Source organism: Aspergillus foveolatus, assembly GCF_047715535.1.
Source record: "Aspergillus foveolatus strain CBS 279.81 unplaced genomic scaffold BDW70scaffold_5, whole genome shotgun sequence".
Lineage (NCBI taxonomy): Eukaryota > Fungi > Ascomycota > Eurotiomycetes > Eurotiales > Aspergillaceae > Aspergillus > Aspergillus foveolatus.
The window spans coordinates 356,623-374,992 of NW_027396069.1; the positions used below are offsets into that span (position 1 = coordinate 356,623).

Genomic DNA, 18,370 nt, shown 5'->3' on the forward strand with positions numbered 1-18,370 from the left:
AGAATAGCCATTGAGAGCGGCTAAGGGGATGCGTTCTCGATCTTACGGGTCTAGCTATAAGACACCCTCAAACCTCTTGACACATTCATCAATCCTCCTCAGCAGCTCGTTCTTTCTTTCCTCCCCAATCCAACTCCCCTTGACCCCATTCTCTGCGATAAGCCTCCAGTCCGCCACGCTCAAGCCAAAGGCATCCTGCACCGCACAATAGCACTCCAGGATATAAGCCCCAAAGTACGCCGGGTCGTCGCTGTTGATGCTGAACCTCACTCCAGCGTCCAGGAACTTTCGAATCGGCACCTCAGCCACAGACTTGACACACTTCAGTTGCACGTTCGACACCGGACAAATAGTCAACAGCACCTCCTCCCTCGCAACTCTCTCCGTCAACTCTGGGTTCTCCACAAGCCGAATCCCATGGTCAATCCGCGTAGCGCCCATATCCAATGCCGCAGCAATATAAGAAGCATCTCCCTCTTCCCCCGCATGCGCCGTCAAGTTGATGCTCTTCCCCTTTGCATCGAGATAAATAGGCCTGAACAAATCCTTTGGCGGTCCAACTTCACTACTTGAAGCCCCAAGGCCATGAATAACGGGATTCCTGCCATTCAGCCCCAAATCTCCCTCGTTTAGCGCTGTATCGTAAAGCCGTTGTGCCGACTCCAGCGGCAAATGTTTCAGAAAACACATAATCAACCTCGTAGAGATTCCCAGCTCCTTCTCTGCCCGCTTACACCCCTCCGCATATCCATCAACAACAACTCTATACTCCACCCCTCGCTCCATATGCACCTGCGGGTCAAAAAACACCTCGGCATGGTGAACACCCTCCGCGTGTGCCTGCTTGAAGTACGTCCACGCAAGCTCTGCAAAGTCGCTCTGTGTCTTGAGGACCGTCATCCCAATAAAGTAGAAAGACAAGAAGTCGTCAAGGGAGCTGAAATGTCCATACCGCTTGCTGAGGGTTTCAATAGAGGTATAGGCTGGGTTTGAGGACGGGGAGGGCAGAGAGACATTATTTTTGCGTGCCATAGAAAAGATCAGAGCCGGCTCGAGACAGCCTTCGAGGTGTACGTGGTGTTCGCACTTTGGGAGGGAGTGCAGGAAGGCGTGCCATTGGGATTGGTAAGGAGTGTTTGGGGGACACATTCTCTCGGGTGGTTGCTGAGTGTGGTTTTAGAAGTAACTTGTTAAGTGGAATTGCAAATGTCGACAGAGAGAAATGGAAAGCCCAAGGAAGAAGTCTCCATATATACTGAGCAGAGTCTCCAAGAGTAGAGTTCTACTCCAACATCCGGGTAGTAATGTTCTTCAGCCGTGATACAAGCTTCTTTCATAAGCCCACGGGCGCGTTTCTCGATCGTTGAAAGCCAATCAGTGCCCTGCGTGGTAGCCTAGAAGTTGTGAGTCAAGGAATCAGAGCTGGTGGCTCAAAATTGAGGAATGATATAAAAGACGGGTGACAGCCGTGGGTCCTCTATTCCGCAATATATCCACATTTATCTGCAACGGAGAATGCCGAAGACGGAGAACGGAGATGGTCATTAGTACTAGTTTCAACTTGACCAGATAATGAGGAAGAAAGTATGTGTGAGAAAAGGAGAGGATTAAGTAAATCATGATTCCTAATGACTCGTCTAACACCGCCAAGTAGAAAAAATGCCTAAAACAAGATCATTGGAAGATACGACCATACCCAGGATCCCATCTATTTTTGTCTACACTTTAAAGGTTGACCCAGCCGCCTTTCTAAGCCGATTCATCACCGCCGCAGCCAGGTACTCGGTATCAGAGACTCCCTCGACATAAATAACATCAACTTGCTGCTCATCCATCGCCCGCAAAGCTGCGAATAGCCCGCGTGCGATATTCTTGACGTCTGTGCCCAGATGACAGTCAAAGACTTCCTTTGTCTTCCCGCCAACAGGGATAGCGAATTGGACCAGGTTGCCGACAAGCGACGGGATCGCCTTCGCCATCTTCTTAATATCCTCCTCAGGTAAGAGCTGAAGCCCGCGCTTCCAGGTCCGCGTCCGCACAAGACCAATGGAATGCGCGCCGACGGCTGTATCCCGTAGATCGCGCTTGACATGGTCCACGATCGCCTGAGGCTTTGAGCCAGCTTCAAAAAGAACGACGCGGGCTTTCGGCGAGTAGTGTCTGTATTTCATGCCGGGAGCACGAGGGATCTCCTTCACGTCGTACGTCCCGTCGTGATATGCAAGCTGTACATTTTCCCACCCAGGACAAGTTCGTAGTTCTTCGATACTCACGCCGCCAGGCCGTAAAATGCTCGGTGGATTTGAGAGCCCATCGACGACTGTACTTTCCACGCCAACACCGCACGGTCCGCCGTCAAGGATCAGTTCAATTCGACCCTGCAAATCATGGAAAACATGCTCTGCTGCCGTGGGCGACGGCTTCGTCGACGCATTCGCCGAAGGCGCAGCCAAGGGTCTATCGGCAACGTGTATCAACAGCCTTGCTAACGGCGACAAGGGCATGCGCACTCCAAATGTCGTAAGATTAGACGTAACTTCCGGCGCAAGACGCGAGCCTGACGGGTTCGGAAGGAGAATTGTAAGTGGGCCCGGCCAGAACCGTTCGATCAGGGCTTTGTAAATGGGAGGAATTGTGTTCTGAACGACTTTCGTGGGGCAGGAAGTATCCGAGGCAGGGTTCAGCAACCGATCAAGCATCTGTAAAGAGTCGATATGTACAATGAGCGGATTATCCGACGGCCTTTGCTTCGCCTTGTATATGCCCTGTACTGCATCACTTCGCGTGGCATCGGCGCCTAGACCGTATACTGTCTCTGTAGGAAACGCAACGGGGACATCGCTCGTCCGGAGGAGGTTGGCAGCCTCTGCGATTGCGGCGGCCTCAGGCGTGTTCCGGCTCTGTTCGCTAGCCCACCATTTTGCCAGCGACTGATTTTTTGCCGGTCCGTCTGTGTTCAGGCGGACTACTGATGCGATCCGCGTTGATTTTTTCGAGCTCATTCTGGCTGCCTGTACATTAGTCACCGTGACAGGTCTGGTACAGCTGCGCGGAAAACCGCGAGCGAAAAGGCGATGCGTAGAAGGGAGCAGATTGACTGCTTCCCCCGCAAATGACGAGGTTTGTGTGAGTCTGACGAAGTATGAGGATGCCCGATGAGTCAACGCCGGGAATCAGGCCCGTAGGGTGTTGATGAATTTGCTACTGACTCATTGAGTCAGCCCTGCGCATCAATCCTGATGTACATATCCTTCTTGAATCCGTGACTTACCAGACCATGACACTGCGGCGTCCAATGGAGAACTTGAAGCTCTGGACGATCTTTGGAAAATCTTGCGATGACGTCGGTTTCATGACTAAGCATACTGACTGACTTGCAACCACAGGATTTAAATCCATATACAACTCGAGGGTTATAACTCCCATGGATATAGTAGTCTAGAATACGCTACCCTCTAATAAATATATACATATATTTGTTGAGCAAGCCTCAGCCATGTTTGTGAAAATACACATTTGATATTTGATGCAAGATCTCGCGATATAGGAGCCGCTCCTATCTGGACAGACATTACTCCAACCTATGCGTGTAGCCCAGCGAGCTTAAATCTATTTCTTCCCACCTTTACCTCCCTTGTTACCACCACCACCCTTCGCCTTGCCCTTGTCGCCACCACCACCACCAGCGATCATAATCCGTACCTTGCTTACTGGCACGGTGTTGATGATCTCAGTATCCTTCCACGCCTTGAGCAACTCACCCTCTTTGGCCCGGAGTTTCTCTGCAGCGGCTCGACTGATTCCCAGATCCTCAGCATGTTCCTTCTTAACCTTGCCCGTTGTAGTCTCAGCCACCCATCGTCCTAGAATCTCCTTGACGGCCTTGCCTTTTTTCACTGTTCCAGGCTGTAACTTGACTCGGTATTTGTATCGACCAAGAGAAGACCACGGCGCACATACCGGGATAGCCGCCAGGATTTCGTCATCGACATGAGGCGTCCCAACGAGTGCAGGAAGCCATTCGAGATCAGCGGCTTCGGCAGCAGCAGTTTCCTCGTCATAGTCATCAGTTGCTCCTTCCTCAAACAAAGCCTGTCGTTTGCGCTCCGCCTGGGCGGCTCGTTCGTGTTGCGCTTTGCGGCGCTTCTTTGCCTCTTCAGCTTCTTTCTCCCGTTTGGCCTTTGCCTCGGCTTCGGCGGCGGCTTTCTGTGCTTTGGCGTTGTTTGCGCCCAAAATACGAAGCGCCAGTGCTCTCTCCTCCTCGTCTTGATCCGCATATTTGGATGCAGTTTTCTTTGCTTTGCCTTTACGGCCGCGGACTGGGGCTGGGGCGGGCTTTGTTTCGGACCCAGTGGATGCTCCGTTAGCTGCTGGTGTTGAGCGGTCGCTTGCAGCTTCGGACCTCGCAGTTGGTGCAGGTGTGTCAATAGGCTTTCCTTTACGCAGTAGGCGTTTTTCTCTTGCAGAGAGGTGTCGCTTCCCTTGGGGTCGTGAGGTAGCTACGCCTTCGGCGTCACCCTTTGGCGACTGGTCATTTGCCCGCACGCCCTTCTCGTCCTGTCCTTCCGCCTCTTCGTCTGCCTCGACTTGACCTTCATTCTCTTGCGAATCCTCTTGTTCAACAGTGCCTGCGAGATCTGTAACTACTTCTTTGCGCGTTTCCGCCTCCTGCATGGCGTCCGTAGAGCGCAATTGGTTTTCTGTAGAAGTTGCATTGCTGTCCCCTTGCTCATCGTCTGACTCTAAACCCTCCGCTTGTTCCTCTTCCTGCTCCTGCTTTTGTTCCTCCGCCTCCTCGGCCTTCTCGGAAGCCTGAATAGGCTCATTTGGGTTTCCTTTCTGAACATTGGCAATTTTATCCTCGTCTGTCACCTGAGCTTGCGAAGCCGGTGCTTCTTCAGATCTAAAGCTCTTATGATTGACGAGGCTTTCCTTGCTAATTTGCCACATAACAGCAAAGCCCAAAACTAGCTGTGACGGGGCAAGGAAATTCTTCTCCCCTTCGACAAGAAATTCGCCAACAGGTAGAAGGTCGCCGACAGCAGAAGTCTTGGATACTTGGGCCGCATCAACCCAGTACGCGGACATGATTGCTTTCGAGTCCCACGCTGTTGAAGTCGCAACACAAAGATTGCCCGCCTGTGATAGGGTCGTTGGGGATATGGAAGAGCTCAACGCTCCTGGTTTGTTCTTGACTATCATTGGTGTGGCGCCCTCCAGGTCGGCGTGTACGAATACATCCCCCTTCCGGAGATATCGACGGTAGAGCATTTCGCTTTGCATAGCGTCGCGGCCACTGAATCCGTTATTATTAGCATCCACATTTTGTCGAGGAGATAAAGACTAACCCAAGAACTAGATATCCTTCCGAAGAGACGAAGAAGAGAAATTTCTCGAACCAGAAAGGCTTCCTAGCAGGCCGCAGGACCTGCTTCTCCTGCTTCAAATTACGCTTGAGATCGTCCTGGACTTTCCTTTCGTGGCTTTTCAGCGCCTTTGCAGAGGATTGCGTTGTTTTCTCAGCCTTGACCGCAGCCACCTTCTTCTGCTCGTAGTATTGTGAAGCGTTGGCCCAGGGGCTAAGGCCGAGATCGATATCTATCGTCAAACCTTCGGGTTTCTTCTGCGGGTTTGCTGCTCCCTTCCCTTCCTCCTCATCAGAATCTCCAGACTCGTCGCTTGAGAAAAGCTCCTCTACCTCATATCCTTCATCTCCAGCTTCCCTGAGTAAAAGCGTAATTGTGTTCTCGTGGAGTTTCAGCGGCAATTTGATTAGACTTGCGACTGGGTTTCCGCGTTTCTGCTCCATCTCTACCAAACGCGCAATCTCAACCCAGTCCATGCCTTGCGCAACTAATCCGTTGACAGCATCGATTGCCTCTTGCACACGATCCATATTGTCCTGGATAGCGCTTGCCTTCCGAATATGCAACTCTTGGGCTTGCTCAAGAGCCCCAATGCGCTTTTCATGTTCACTCCTCAGCGAATCGAGCTTCTTCTTGGCCGCACTCTCCCGTTCCGTCAATCGTGACTCTAGTTTCTGGGACTCGATAGATGAGAAATATTCGTCGACCGTCGCATTCATAGAAGGGTATTCCAAAATCGTGAAACCGTCCTTCCCTTCAAACTGTCGTGGCTTGAATGGATGGAAATCTTCGTAGAGTAGAGCAGGCTTCGAGGGAGAGTCATTTTTTTCAGACTCCGGTTCTGGCGGCTTTGGACGTGTGTCTTCCTTCGCAACAATGAACCCAGGATGTACTTTATCCGCAGACAAATCCTTGGTCACGCTTTGTGCCTCCTCTAGAACTCCCAAGACCACATCAATAAGACCCGCATCGCCCAGGACCTGATCGAGCGGCATTGCGGGGTCAGCGCCTCGAGTTGCAAAGGCATGATCCAGTAGGAGCGGTGGGTATTCTGGGAATCCCTGGGATAGAGCCCTACGCAGAACGTCTGTACTCTTCTTCTTTGACTTCTTGGGCGCGTCATTTTCCTGCGCGAAGAGAGCCTTCGCCTTCTCCAGCGTCTCCCGAATTCGGTCTCGCGTGATCGGGGGAATGCCGCTGTAGTTCTGCTTATTCGTCACGGTGTACTTCAAACCGATCTTTGCTTCCTCCATTCCCTCACCACCTGGTACCTGACGGAGAAGCGCAATAATTGTGTAGTCTCGGTCGGTGATAATGATGTTCCCGCTTGCGAAGAACTCGAGCAACATGTGATACATGCCATCGCTGAAGCTGAAGTCGATGATGCGGTCAGTGCCGATTTGGGTTACTGAAGTGATGCGGCGGGATTTGAGGTATTTGCGAAGGCGGCTCACGAAGCCGGAGGGCGTTGCTGCTGTTGCTCGCGAGTATTGAGTCACATGGCAGCGGAAACCAGAGTCAACGATCAATTGTTTGCGGTGGTCGGGTTTGGCGACTTTGAACAAAAAGATTCTCTAGGTAGAAAAAGGGGTCATTATTCGCAATAGGGGCAGGTTGGTATTGTGCAACATACTGTTGAAAGGTCATAGATGTTCGACACGCGAAGGCCAACTAGTTCTGAGGCCAGTTCTTTGGATATTACCTGCAGGCGTCATGATTAGGGAACATTGTCTCGAATGTTTTCAGCAAGCGCTTACCTGAACATCCAAAGAAGAGTATCTCTGCTTCATTTTGTGGTTTGTTTTCCTAGTGCCCTTTGCATGGAGCTGTCGGAGAAAGCAAAGAGTTTTGTGCAGGCCCGACTTTAAGACGTGACGTATGCGGGGCATTTTCTCACTCATTCTGAATCATTCTAGGGCTTCTAGAAGGCCAGTAGCCAACGCAACTTCGAAGTTGCCTCAATAATGGACATTGATTGGTTATATTTACATTTATTTGTAAACATAGTGTTGGCATGCTGCCCACTGCTCACTGTCCAGTCACCATTGTCTACTTCAAGTCACCAGCTAATCCTCGACACAGCGAAACAACCCGCCGTAATTCTATAGAGCTCTCAGCTCCTGGAAAACACCGTCAAAGAAAGGAAATCGAGTGAATAGAATAAGTCATGAATCAACAATGAGCAACGCATATAACCGCGCCGAACCCGACCAAATCGCATAAAAGTAAGAACGAGAAACAAGCGTCCATGCAATATCCATGCAAGTACAAAAAGCAACATAACAAGTCTGCTTTTCCTCCAGTCTACATCTGTCGCAATCCTTCCGCCAGACGTCGCTTTCCAAGCTCCCAGGCATTGAGCAGGCCTTGTTCGGAAAGATCGATGCTCTTTAGGTTCGGTGCATCTGGTTGAGGAGCACGGCTGACACGGGAAGCAATCAAGACGGGGTCCGTCTCAAGAATGATGCCGTCGTCGATCAATTCATCAATGGCCAGAGCGACCAGGTCGTAATTCTCGACAATTGTGCGCTTGTCCGTGGCACCCCTGAACAAATATTGTGTTAGTATCCGTCCGCCCGGTTCCTTATAGCTATAATGAAACGCACTTGAACAGTATCCCCAGAGCATCCCGTAGCGAGAGAACAACATTATAAAGTAGAACTTCGTTTTCCTCCGCACCGCCAACCACATAGAGCATCACATCACTCTCCAGCTTGAAAACGACAATCCGATTGTCGTACAGGATCACGTCGCTGGTCTGTTTATTGGTTTTCTCTAACAGTCCTTTCTCGAAAGCCTTCTGTTCCTTGAGCGTCGGATAGGGATTGGCTCCGGGGTAGTCGGTGGAATTGGGGGCAGCGCCAGTTGGGGGGTGAGGTGGTGAGTAGTATTTCGCGAAGATGCGAGAGCCGTCATCGGCCGACATCACAAGGACAGCATTGACGGAAAAGAGCGAAAGAGACCCCATTTCGAAAGATTGCCACGATAAGTTAAGGCAAGGTGACTAAGTGGTTGGCTGTTTGAGAGCCTCCGTTTACTGTCAAGCTGTCCGCTATTCGGAAGCCGCGCCAATGTTGTTCCGTGCTATACTGTTCCTGAGCTGCTTTGTTCAGCAGACTCCCGACGTCGAGAACAATCTTGATTTTTGGTGGATTCCTTCTCAATTATATGCAAAGTGATGAATTGAAGATTTCATATCATAGCGCCAAATTCATACACAAGGGCACTGGTGTTGGTGCTAGGGGACCACGGGTTTGTTTATCGTAAGAATATCATTCAGAATACCCCCGCGGCCTATATACGTTCATTGTATAGGTTTAGTTACATAAAACTCAATGAATACCGTCTTCAGGAGAGCAGGTTGAGAATGAGTAGAGAGGCGTAGTCATCATGATCAACATAAAGCAAGACCAGGGTATTCAAACATGATGATATCTAAGTAGTCCATCATGATATCTCAGTAGTCCAATTACAAACAATCTCCAGGATCCAACAGCGGCGTCTTCACAGTATAAGAAAATACGTAAGAGCCATAAGACAATACAAAGAAAGAAAAGTATAAATAGGGAAAGGTCGGTCATGAAAATAGAATCAGTGCTGGCTGGATTCACTCGAGCCCGGTCTGTTGAACCATGAGATCCAGCTACCTCTGTTAGCCTTCTTTCGGGCAGCTTCCTCTTCTTCAGCAGCCCTTGTCTCGCTGACCAGTCGTAGCGGTCGTAGCTTGCTCTGGGTCATAACTGCACCCGTATAGTTCGTCATGCCGTTGCTTGAACGAGGAGAGTTGGAAGTGGCACCGGTCGACGCTGTGTCATTGGGAGGGTCACTTGACACGCTTCCCGAGCTGCTTAAATGGCCGCGCTCTGGCTGACTAGACAACGAGGGGGCACGACTGCTGACAGATATGCCTCCTGGCACATAGTTTGCTCCAGTGAAGGTGTTTCGTGAACCAGGTCCCATAATAGTGGGGCTGATAGGGCCGCCGGAGTTGCGCCCGCGGTACATTTGGCCAACAACAACTGCAGCACCCAAGTCCGTCGTTTGCTCAGACCTGGTCCGACGATGGCCACGAACTGACTGAGCACGGTTGATGGGAATGCTAGGTGCTGTTTGCGGGTTCTCGTGGGCGCTAACAGAACCAGGGGCGGGAGGAGGCGGCATCATGCTGGTCGGACGCGAACGTGGTTGAGGTTTGTTGTTCTGGCCAGAGACAACTGATTTGGCTCGCTGCAAAAATGTCTGCTGGTTAGGATCCTCTTTCTCCGGAGGCGTTGGCGGAAGGTCTTTATCACTGCCGGCTTGTTTTCCAGCCGGTGGGTCGTTGTCGTTCTTGTCTAGGATATGCTCAAACCCTTCATGCTGCAAGAGGCGACTGATAATCCGCTCGATATACAACGTCAGGGCTTTATTTTGATCCTTGAGCGCCTTGAGCTCTGACTCAAGCCTGCGGTTGTCGTCTGGTTCTGGTCGAGCATCTGCAGACTCCAACTCATCGGCCAATGAGCCCAAACCCCCGGCGCTTTCCTTCGCATCTGACGACTCAGGATGTGCTTCCCGCATAAAGTCACCCTTGGCGAAGTCGCCGTTAAGAGTTCTTTCGCTAAGGAGTAGCTGATAGCTCTCGTTATCCTCCATCAGACGAGCATTCGCCATTCGAGCCTCAAGTAGTTCCTTTTCCAGCTCTCTCTGACGGCCGCCACCTTTATTTTCCATCTCCACAAGCTTGATCTGGGATTCGGCTAGCTCGAGCCGCAACGACTCAATCAGTTTATCTTTCTGCAAAAGCAATTTGGAGTTGTTTCGCGACGGGCTCCGTTCGATTTGAGACGAAGGCGCAAATTGCCCATCGATATCTGGGGAGGCTCGATTGCGGAAACTGGCTGTAGAAAACGTTTAGTTCTCAAATCCACAGGGATCGACTATATGAGATCGCGGCACTTACAAGAGCGAGAAACGTTCTTGTCGCTGTCAGCACTGATGCGCATATCCTTCTGAGCAACGGCCTCCTTCAAGCGCTGGATAGTGACCTGCATCTCTTCTTCCCGGCTGGCTTGCTGCTCCTTCTCCTGCAGCATGGCATTCCGTTCAAGTTCATGAGCCTGCTCCAAATCGCGGATCTGCCGGACATGCTCACGGATCTCGCCGTTTAGTGCTTCGATTTTGCTATCCTTCTCATGCCCTTGGTCCTCCAGCTTGGCTTGTTCTGTCACGGCTTCGTCGAGGCGCATTTGCAGAACGCCAAGTTGTTTGCGATACTGCTCGGAGGCCGTCTCAGCCTTCTGCAACTGCTCCTTGAGATCTTCAATAAGCGCCGCATTCTGAGCCCGCGCTTCTTCCTCGGACGGGTCCGCGGTGATTTTGGGAACGCTTGACATGCTCAGGTTGGACCGGCCAGGTTTCCGAGCTGCCGCTCGTGCGGACACCGGAGCTGATCCCCTGAGGGACGGACTTCGGGACAAGCCATTTGTTGATGTAGCAGTCGGTGATCTATTATGACCTCGCGACGGCGTGCCATTTGTTGTAGAATCTGTGGCGGAGGTCTTGTTGGCATTGGCTGGGGAGCCAGGTTTGCGAGGCGTCGCAGACATCTTGGACCAAGAACGGGTATTGAAACTGAGGCTGACTGCAGAGTGACTCGAAAAGGAGGAACGGGTGAAGACAAAGGGTCCGAAAGACCAAAGCCCGGTGAAACACTGGGAAATTAACGGAAAAGTTTCAGGAAGAATGTCTGGAGATTGTAGTAGCGGTCAAAACACAGCCGGAGTAGTAGTGGAGGGACTACCACTAACTACGGTGGGGGGAGGTTTTGGTAAAATGGCTGGAGTTCTCGCCACCCTCGTTCAGAAGTAGTAGGGATGTTGTCAAAATCTCAGCACGATTAAGTCAGGTGTAGAAGAGAAACAAAGGAAGCGAGGAGGTTATGTGTAAAGTTAGGGATTCTGATGGCCAGCATGCGCGACGGAGGATAAATTATTCTGGGGGATGGGCCAATCTGCCTAGGGCCCGTATGGAAACGCCGATGGCGCTCATATCGGTAACCTCGCCAACTACCAACAATCATCATAATTACCACCAAAATGGCTACCTGACACAGTTCAGATTCAGATTTCGAAGACTGCTTACTCTATTTCAGCCAGAAGGCAGCTCTTACCCCTCATTAGCCTCGTGTGAAGGGCGTTTGATCGCGTTTGATCTGCATGCGTTGTTGATACGAGACCGTCTGGCCAAACCGTACATAGAACGGCCCCTTTTGCCTGAGCGACGAACGATAAAGATAGCCCAGCACCATCCTCCATCATCCTTGCGCTGTCCTTTGGACGGCCAATAGTTCAGTAAGACCATGTCGGACACAACAGCTCATCATTTCCTGCCCCCAATTACCACACTGCGCCACTATGCACAGGTGCATCATCATTCCAGCCATCAGCGTAAAATACTTACATCAGCTTGTATCAGGAGAGCTTGATCGAAATCTGGTTAGCGTCCTGTATCAAAATGACTAAGCACCGCGGAAACGGAGAAACGGGCGATCCGGTCCTCGCCAAACCCACAAAAAATCACCTTACCGTCTTTTTGCACCTCATCCCAATCAAAGACACGGCCGGAGCGCACGTTTTTCGATTCACCCCAAAAAAAACATCCACAACAGCGTAACGATGGCCCCCAAGAGCAAGAAGGCTGGTGACACCATCTCCTCGCGCCTGGCGCTTGTGATGAAGAGTGGAAAGGGTGCGTGCTTCAATGGCCTATTTTCGCCCTGAAATTGGATTGCTAACTATGCTCGATTTTATAGTCACCCTTGGCTACAAGACCACCATCAAGACCCTGCGTGTGAGTACCTGCGAACGAACCGGCGAACAAACGGAGTAGAGGAAGAATTGCGAGATACTGACTGCAACAAAAGTCCGGCAAGGCCAAGCTGGTTATCATCGCCGCCAACACTCCTCCCCTCCGCAAGTCTGAGCTCGAGTACTACGCCATGCTTGCCAAAACTCCCGTTCACCACTTCTCTGGTAACAACGTAAGTATCGCCTCGTCTGAGATGTGCCGTTGGTGTGCGGTCAAGCGCGGATGGGAATATTCGTCTCTTAACGGGATATTCATCTCTAACCGTGGAAATAGATCGAGCTTGGTACTGCCTGCGGTCGTCTCTACCGCTGCTCCACCATGACCATTCTGGATGCTGGTGACTCCGACATCCTCTCCAGCCAGTAAGCGTGAGGGTTGGGATCGTTATGTCTGAATGATGAATGTTGGCGGATCTGCCAGATTTCATGAGATTTTAGATATGACAATATAAAAATTCAAAGCCCCGGCATCTATCCACTTTTAGGCACCAGTAAAGACAGTTCAGCAGCTTAAGTAAATACTGCCAAAATTTGGGAGTAGTCATTGACGCATGCTGCATTATATCCTGAAACTCTCCGACGGCCTTTGTAGCCTTACAAATCCGCTGGATGCGTCATATCCGTTGCGGGCGGTGATTGGCGGAGATTGTAGAGGCTAGGGCTTACCTAGGGCTTTGCCACTCGTTAGCGGGAGTTGATTGGAAATCAAGCCAAAGTGCCCCCAGCCAAAAGAATCCCTTCTCTTTTTGCTCTTCGACACCACCCTTTCGACAAACCCATCACCCAGGTTGCATAAACAGCAGTCAAAATGGCTCGCCGTCCCGCCCGCTGCTACCGCTACTGCAAGAACAAGGTGCGTGCGATATTCGAGATTTGAGGTTTTTTGTGTGGATTTGGCGGGCGGTCTCGCTTGTGGGCCGGGATGAGATGGGTGAGCGAGGCAAGAGAGCTCGAGAGACCGCCAGAAAAAACCGAGTCGCCAGGGATCTGCTGTCTTGAAAAAAAAAAAAAAGAAAGAAAGAAAGAAAGAGATGCGATATGTAGCGATGGATACTAATAAGATCTCGATATAGCCCTACCCCAAGTCCCGGTTCAACCGTGGTGTTCCCGACCCCAAGATCCGTATCTTCGATCTGGGACGTAAGAAGGCTAACGTCGACGACTTCCCCCTCTGCGTTCACCTCGTCTCCAACGAATATGAACAGCTTTCCTCCGAGGCTCTGGAAGCCGCTCGTATCTGTGCCAACAAGTATGTCTGACAGCCACCGAACCCGATCTTCGCGACGAAGGGAACAGGAAATCAAGGAAAGAAACAATATTAACGATAGGACTACAGGTACCTCGTGAAGATCGCCGGTAAGGAAGGTTTCCACCTCCGTGTCCGCGTCCACCCCTTCCACGTCATCCGTATCAACAAGATGTTGTCGTGCGCTGGTGCCGATCGTCTCCAGACCGGTATGCGTGGTGCTTTCGGAAAGCCCCAGGGTAAGGTCGCCCGTGTCAACATCGGCCAGATCATCCTGTCCGTCCGCACCCGTGACTCCCACCGTGCCACCGCCATCGAGGCTCTCCGCCGCTCCATGTACAAGTTCCCTGGTCGCCAAAAGATCATTGTCTCCAAGAACTGGGGTTTCACTCCCGTCCGCCGCGAGGACTACGTCCAGCTTCGCCAGGAGGGCAAGCTCAAGCAGGACGGTGCCTACGTCCAGTTCCTCCGTGGTCACGGTCAGATCGAGGAGAACATGCGCCGCTTCCCTGACGCCTACTCTACTGAGGCTTAAATGTTTGTTACGTTAGCGTTAGGACTGAAAAGGAAAGGGATCTTGCTGAATAAATAATTGTTCATGTTCACCTGGCCGTCATATCGAATCCAAGGATAGTAGTGGAATGTAAATTTGCACAAAATCGCCTAGATATGAGTGTGGATTTCTTCATTCTCCATTCACGCCTCCAGCTACGAACGATTTTTGTCTCACTAGATTAGATTGTGGAAATGTATGAAAGTAGTCCTGTGCATGAAACAATCGGAGCGTCCAAGTCTGTCTACGATGACGAAACATTTACCCCATACTCAAAAGTACCACTTAGAACCAAGTTGTCCAACTGCACAAAGTATAAATATCCGTATCCATATCCCATCAACACAATCAGTCTCAAGTAGTCCCCCTTCATCATTCAATCCATCTGGGTAAGCAAGTCTCAATCCAAGACGAGTCGAATCACAATATGCGCCATCATCCTATAGCCTAGTCCAAGGCCAGATTTATCCTATGCCCCATGCGCCCACAACTGGTAGTATGAAAGGTAAATTAGACTTTAACCAAGCTATCCTGCTCAACACGCAGGATATCCTCCGCGTTATCCTCGTTCTGGATGAGGATGCGGCCGCGCTCCGCGGCACCAATGACAATGTAGTGTGCGTTTTGGTAGCGGACGCGGGTGCCAGATGGGAACTGGGACTGGGACAGAGCAGATATGGTGTGTGGTTAGTTATGACAGCTGAGACGGAAAGGAGTATGAGTAGGTGGGTTGGTAGGAATGTTTGTTTGGGATGGAGGCACGGGGACATACGGCCATAGATGGTCTTATCGATTTAAATGATAGATATCTAAATGGGATGTCTTGCTCGGTGCCAAGAGTAAATAACGCTGAGGGTGTGTAGACGGGTTGGTGGACAGTTATTCGAGTCTAGGTTTAGAGACTTCGAGCTAAAGGTTTGATGGATACTTGAGGTGTTGCCTTGCTGTTGAGGACGTATTTATACTAGACGTTGACAAGGCTGAGAAAGTTTGGTATAGACATGGGAGATAATATATGAACGTCCGAGGCACGAGCCAAGACAAGGCTACTTCAGCTTGGCCATGAGAACAAGGCTGAAAGATACCTACCACCTATTGACAGCCAATACGAGACTGGGTTTGAGGCACAAGGCTGTCTGAATGTCTTAGTATGCCTAAGATTGTTAAAATTGCTAGATTCGTCTAAGGCGCATCCTACCGATGAAAACATGGCCATGGCACTATCATGGTCTAACAATGCATGATTATGGTAAGAATATATTTCGTATAAGCAATAATTATCTGGTTCAAACACACAGGTAATGGGTGGTTATCTAAGGGATATATCTCTGTGAGCCAACCGCGCCTTTACATGCACCTCTCATGCTGTTATCATCATGGTAGGAAGCTGCCGTGTAGTTGAAATAAATCTGACGCCACTGTCCAAATCGAAATGTCCATCACAAAAGGGTAAAGTCTGGGAAATCATGAGCAAGCAGATTGATGTACGTGGATGTACAAAAATAAACATATATGTAGGCTCGGGAAAATAAGAGGATGAATATATGACAGAAAGAAGTGAGTTTCCAAGCCCTATAGACCCATATACAGGAAAAATGATTAATGGGTGACCAGCACCCAAAGGTATCAATATATGAACGGCACATGCACCTACACATCCCCCCAAGCCCCAATACCAGGTGGAGCAGGTGCAATGGCACTCCCACTATCCACACTCCCGCCAATGTCCCAATAATTGCGGCTCGAACCGGTCAAGGTCCGACGGCTGGAGATGGCAGACATCTTTGCGCTCTGGCTAGCGCAGCTAGAGCTAGGACGGCGGAGGTGTTGGCGAAGCACAGGCGACGAAACGCCAGTCAGACTCGAATACTGTGATTGCCGACGCATTTGCGCCTGTGACCTCGAATGGGCTCGCGCAACAAGCGGGTGATGCTGACGGATGATGGCAGCGCGGCGGGACGCGTCTTGCGGGAGCCGACGGGTGCTGTGGACGTCGGGATTGCTTGACCGGCGACCAAAGCGGTTGCGGAGGTAGCGGAAGACCATCATGACGTCGAGCTCGCGTTCCCAGTATTCTTTCTCTTGCTGGTAGCGAGCGGACTCAGATAATGGTTCAGCTGAGCTGTTTGGATAATCGTCGTCCTCGATGCCCCACTGTGCTGCGTGCTCGCGAGTGGGATCTTGAAAAGTAGGCATGAACTGTGGTGATGAAATGGAATCGAAGTTACTTGTAGATTCCGCGGCGGGTTTTGGAGACGTAGACGGGTGGTTGTCCTCCTCTGGTAAACTGCCAAGAGGAATTCCAGCATACTGGTTAGGGATGTCGTTGGCCATGTTGAGGTAAGTTGTGAATGCTCCTGGGTGTTCGCAAAGCTGGTTGACGAGGATCCCTAGCTCCCGGGCTATACGTTGAAGCAACTTAGCCTCCCACCGATCACCCCCTGTCGCTGTCTCTGATTCCTGGTTCAGTATTTCGTCTATTTGCTGTTCCACAGCCGTCTCCGCAGGGCCCTCCTGGTCCTCTGACTCAGGTAAGACCTCTCCAAATATGACTGAGAGTAAGGAATCGTCTATTCCAATCAGGTCACGTATGACCTTGCGCGTGATGCGATGCCAGAACGATTCATCCTCCTCAACTTCGGGTTCGGCAGAAGGTGTGTGATCCCCCTCAGGCACCGCTCGAACGCTGGCTGAGCGATCTGAAGGGCTAGCTTGCGTGACAGCTTCGACGTTCGATCCGCTCAAACGACTGTTGCGCCGCCGTCTAGTGGCTTTCTCAATCTCATGTAGAAGAGCACGACTCTGCTCCATCCTCCACTGCTCGATCCGCTGCCACCGCTCTCGGTCAGCATCGGTATGTTCTTGATCAGCAATGGCGTCCAAATGACGCTGCACGCTTGAGCGGCGCCGATGCCCCAGCTCCGGCCGTCGTGTGGGGTTATACTGCTCGTGCTGCCACAGCTGGTTTTGCGCAGTCTGGCTAGACGCAAGAAAACTTCCTAACCCGTCGTGAGCGGGGAGTTGAGCAGGAGCCTGATCCCATCGCAGACTATCCCAGCGCGGAGCCGACTCCGGGCCGGGCGAGGGCGCTCTGAATGCATGGAGCCCGTCATCAAGACTGTCGAGCTCTGTCCCGTCTTCGTCGATTGGCTCATCGAGCGTGCCATCGGCCTCACTCTCCTGCTCACATCCCGACCTTGTATTGGTATCGAGGGAGCCAAAGTCGCTGAGGCGCGACGCTCCCACAGTGCGGGGGCTCCGAGGAGTGCGCTCAGTAGAGGTCGTGTGAGTGCGGGCGGTAATAGAGGGCTGGGACGGCGAGAAGAGAACCCATTCCGTAGTCTCGGTCTCGCGAACTTCGGGGAGAGATTGAGGGATATCAAGGGGAGACGGCTGCGGAGCAGTATAGGATGGACGCCGACGCGGAACTTGCGGTGGGAGACGAAAAGCCATGGATTGAACACCGTATCGTTAAGCTGATGGTCGAAGTCTGGACGCTCGAGAGAGAGATAAGATGAGGTTATCGGTCGGGGTGGATCCCCGCGTGAAAGCGTGCGTGAAAGCGTAAAGTTATCGTATAATGCTATTGTTGAAGACGAAAGAGACGCGGGAAAGGGGAAAGATGAATGAGAAGAAAGCTGCCAGATATAGAAAAAGCAGAAAAAGCAAGCCAGAAATCCAAGACAAAGCGAGGGTGAGATAAATGAGGGCGACTTGTCACTCCGCAGGAGGTCAGACTCTAGACTGCCCGATAAGCCAACCGGTGATCGCCCCAACCAGTCGAGATGGAGAGCGGAAATGTGACTTAAGACGTGGCGTTGTTACAGAAGGTATGATACTGCAGTCAAGGCCAGTGCAAGGTATTAATGAGATGAAAGGAACAGATAAGTAATAGCAACAGAGGCGGTGCCGTGGTGTGGTTAAGGCTGTTGTGGAGTGGTGATGATTGTTTGCGGATGATGCAAGACAACGCCCAGTCACCCGACAAATTGCCAACAATCTACTAGCACTTGCTAATTCACGTCTAGACTGCCCTGTATCAGGCAAATTCAGGCAAAGGAAATGAAGAAAATATCCTGATTTCTTATCTTCGATATCATACCCATCTACTTCGCTTGCCTGCAAATATCCTGATCATCCCACCGCCTGGAGACATGTCATACAGACCGCAAGAGGGGCGATTTCTGGGTCCCCTCTCGACTATAGTCCCACGACCGTGGAACATCGAGTTTCGAGTCTCGAGTCTCGAGTTCCTGCCAGGAAGGCTGGCCCGGAGCTGACTCCGCTACAGTGGATTGTTTTGCAAGAGGCTTTCTTTTCCTTGCTCCTTTCTGGAGCAGTTCTGCTGCAGTTCCTC

At 51.2% G+C, this 18,370-nt stretch overlaps 8 protein-coding genes across 8 annotated transcripts; 2 read left to right on the forward strand and 6 right to left on the reverse strand.

Moving 5' to 3' along the window:
• Positions 1–54: 54 nt before the first annotated feature.
• On the reverse strand, positions 55–1,250 carry aah1 (adenosine deaminase; the record flags this gene model as incomplete). Its single annotated transcript, XM_073742863.1, has 1 exon — positions 55–1,250. The coding sequence occupies exon 1, from the start codon at positions 1,147–1,149 to the stop codon at positions 55–57; it is 1,095 nt and encodes a 364-aa protein (XP_073599677.1). The 5' UTR covers positions 1,150–1,250.
• Positions 1,251–1,718: 468 nt separating this feature from the next.
• Positions 1,719–7,156, reverse strand: BDW70DRAFT_147583 (putative DUF814 domain protein; the record flags this gene model as incomplete). The annotated part of the gene is made up of 7 exons (XM_073738739.1): positions 1,719–3,007; positions 3,642–4,611; positions 4,648–4,812; positions 4,873–5,296; positions 5,349–6,940; positions 7,000–7,068; positions 7,124–7,156. The coding sequence occupies 7 exons, from the start codon at positions 7,154–7,156 to the stop codon at positions 1,719–1,721; spliced, it is 4,542 nt and encodes a 1,513-aa protein (XP_073599678.1).
• Positions 7,157–7,387: 231 nt separating this feature from the next.
• Positions 7,388–8,371, reverse strand: BDW70DRAFT_129006 (coatomer subunit zeta). The gene is made up of 2 exons (XM_073735534.1): positions 7,973–8,371; positions 7,388–7,911 (listed from the first exon to the last, which is right to left on the reverse strand). Exons 1-2 carry the CDS (start codon positions 8,332–8,334, stop codon positions 7,671–7,673), a joined length of 603 nt encoding a protein of 200 aa, XP_073599679.1. The 5' UTR covers positions 8,335–8,371; the 3' UTR covers positions 7,388–7,670.
• Positions 8,372–8,564: 193 nt separating this feature from the next.
• On the reverse strand, positions 8,565–11,288 carry BDW70DRAFT_129008 (uncharacterized protein). Its single transcript, XM_073735535.1, has 2 exons — positions 10,309–11,288; positions 8,565–10,246 (listed from the first exon to the last, which is right to left on the reverse strand). Exons 1-2 carry the CDS (start codon positions 10,952–10,954, stop codon positions 8,958–8,960), a joined length of 1,935 nt encoding a protein of 644 aa, XP_073599680.1. The 5' UTR covers positions 10,955–11,288; the 3' UTR covers positions 8,565–8,957.
• A 656-nt stretch (positions 11,289–11,944) lies between these two features.
• BDW70DRAFT_129010 (60S ribosomal protein eL30) lies at positions 11,945–12,684 on the forward strand. Its single transcript, XM_073735536.1, has 4 exons — positions 11,945–12,095; positions 12,160–12,197; positions 12,271–12,387; positions 12,489–12,684. Exons 1-4 carry the CDS (start codon positions 12,023–12,025, stop codon positions 12,579–12,581), a joined length of 321 nt encoding a protein of 106 aa, XP_073599681.1. The 5' UTR covers positions 11,945–12,022; the 3' UTR covers positions 12,582–12,684.
• Positions 12,685–13,022: 338 nt separating this feature from the next.
• Positions 13,023–13,995, forward strand: BDW70DRAFT_156536 (60S ribosomal protein uL16; the record flags this gene model as incomplete). The annotated part of the gene is made up of 3 exons (XM_073740202.1): positions 13,023–13,067; positions 13,288–13,463; positions 13,551–13,995. The coding sequence occupies 3 exons, from the start codon at positions 13,023–13,025 to the stop codon at positions 13,993–13,995; spliced, it is 666 nt and encodes a 221-aa protein (XP_073599682.1).
• A 528-nt stretch (positions 13,996–14,523) lies between these two features.
• BDW70DRAFT_156537 (uncharacterized protein) lies at positions 14,524–14,791 on the reverse strand (the record flags this gene model as incomplete). Its single annotated transcript, XM_073740203.1, has 2 exons — positions 14,524–14,673; positions 14,786–14,791. 2 exons carry the CDS (start codon positions 14,789–14,791, stop codon positions 14,524–14,526), a joined length of 156 nt encoding a protein of 51 aa, XP_073599683.1.
• An 872-nt stretch (positions 14,792–15,663) lies between these two features.
• On the reverse strand, positions 15,664–18,102 carry BDW70DRAFT_170174 (uncharacterized protein; the record flags this gene model as incomplete). Its single annotated transcript, XM_073742864.1, has 1 exon — positions 15,664–18,102. The coding sequence occupies exon 1, from the start codon at positions 17,464–17,466 to the stop codon at positions 15,664–15,666; it is 1,803 nt and encodes a 600-aa protein (XP_073599684.1). The 5' UTR covers positions 17,467–18,102.
• Positions 18,103–18,370: the final 268 nt, after the last annotated feature.

Excerpts from the sequence above, each read along its gene's own strand:
- BDW70DRAFT_129010 (XM_073735536.1), top strand. The coding sequence starts at position 12,023 with ATGGCCCCCAAGAGCAAGAAGGCTGGTGACACCATCTCCTCGCGCCTG. Across the intron at positions 12,096-12,159 it reads TGTGATGAAGAGTGGAAAGG|TCACCCTTGGCTACAAGACC; the intron begins GTGCGTGCTTCA and ends TCGATTTTATAG. Across the intron at positions 12,388-12,488 it reads ACCACTTCTCTGGTAACAAC|ATCGAGCTTGGTACTGCCTG; the intron begins GTAAGTATCGCC and ends CCGTGGAAATAG.
- BDW70DRAFT_129006 (XM_073735534.1), bottom strand. The coding sequence starts at position 8,334 with ATGGGGTCTCTTTCGCTCTTTTCCGTCAATGCTGTCCTTGTGATGTCG. Across the intron at positions 7,912-7,972 it reads GCTCTGGGGATACTGTTCAA|GGGTGCCACGGACAAGCGCA; the intron begins GTGCGTTTCATT and ends ATATTTGTTCAG.
- BDW70DRAFT_129008 (XM_073735535.1), bottom strand. The coding sequence starts at position 10,954 with ATGTCTGCGACGCCTCGCAAACCTGGCTCCCCAGCCAATGCCAACAAG. Across the intron at positions 10,247-10,308 it reads CAAGAACGTTTCTCGCTCTT|CCAGTTTCCGCAATCGAGCC; the intron begins GTAAGTGCCGCG and ends CGTTTTCTACAG.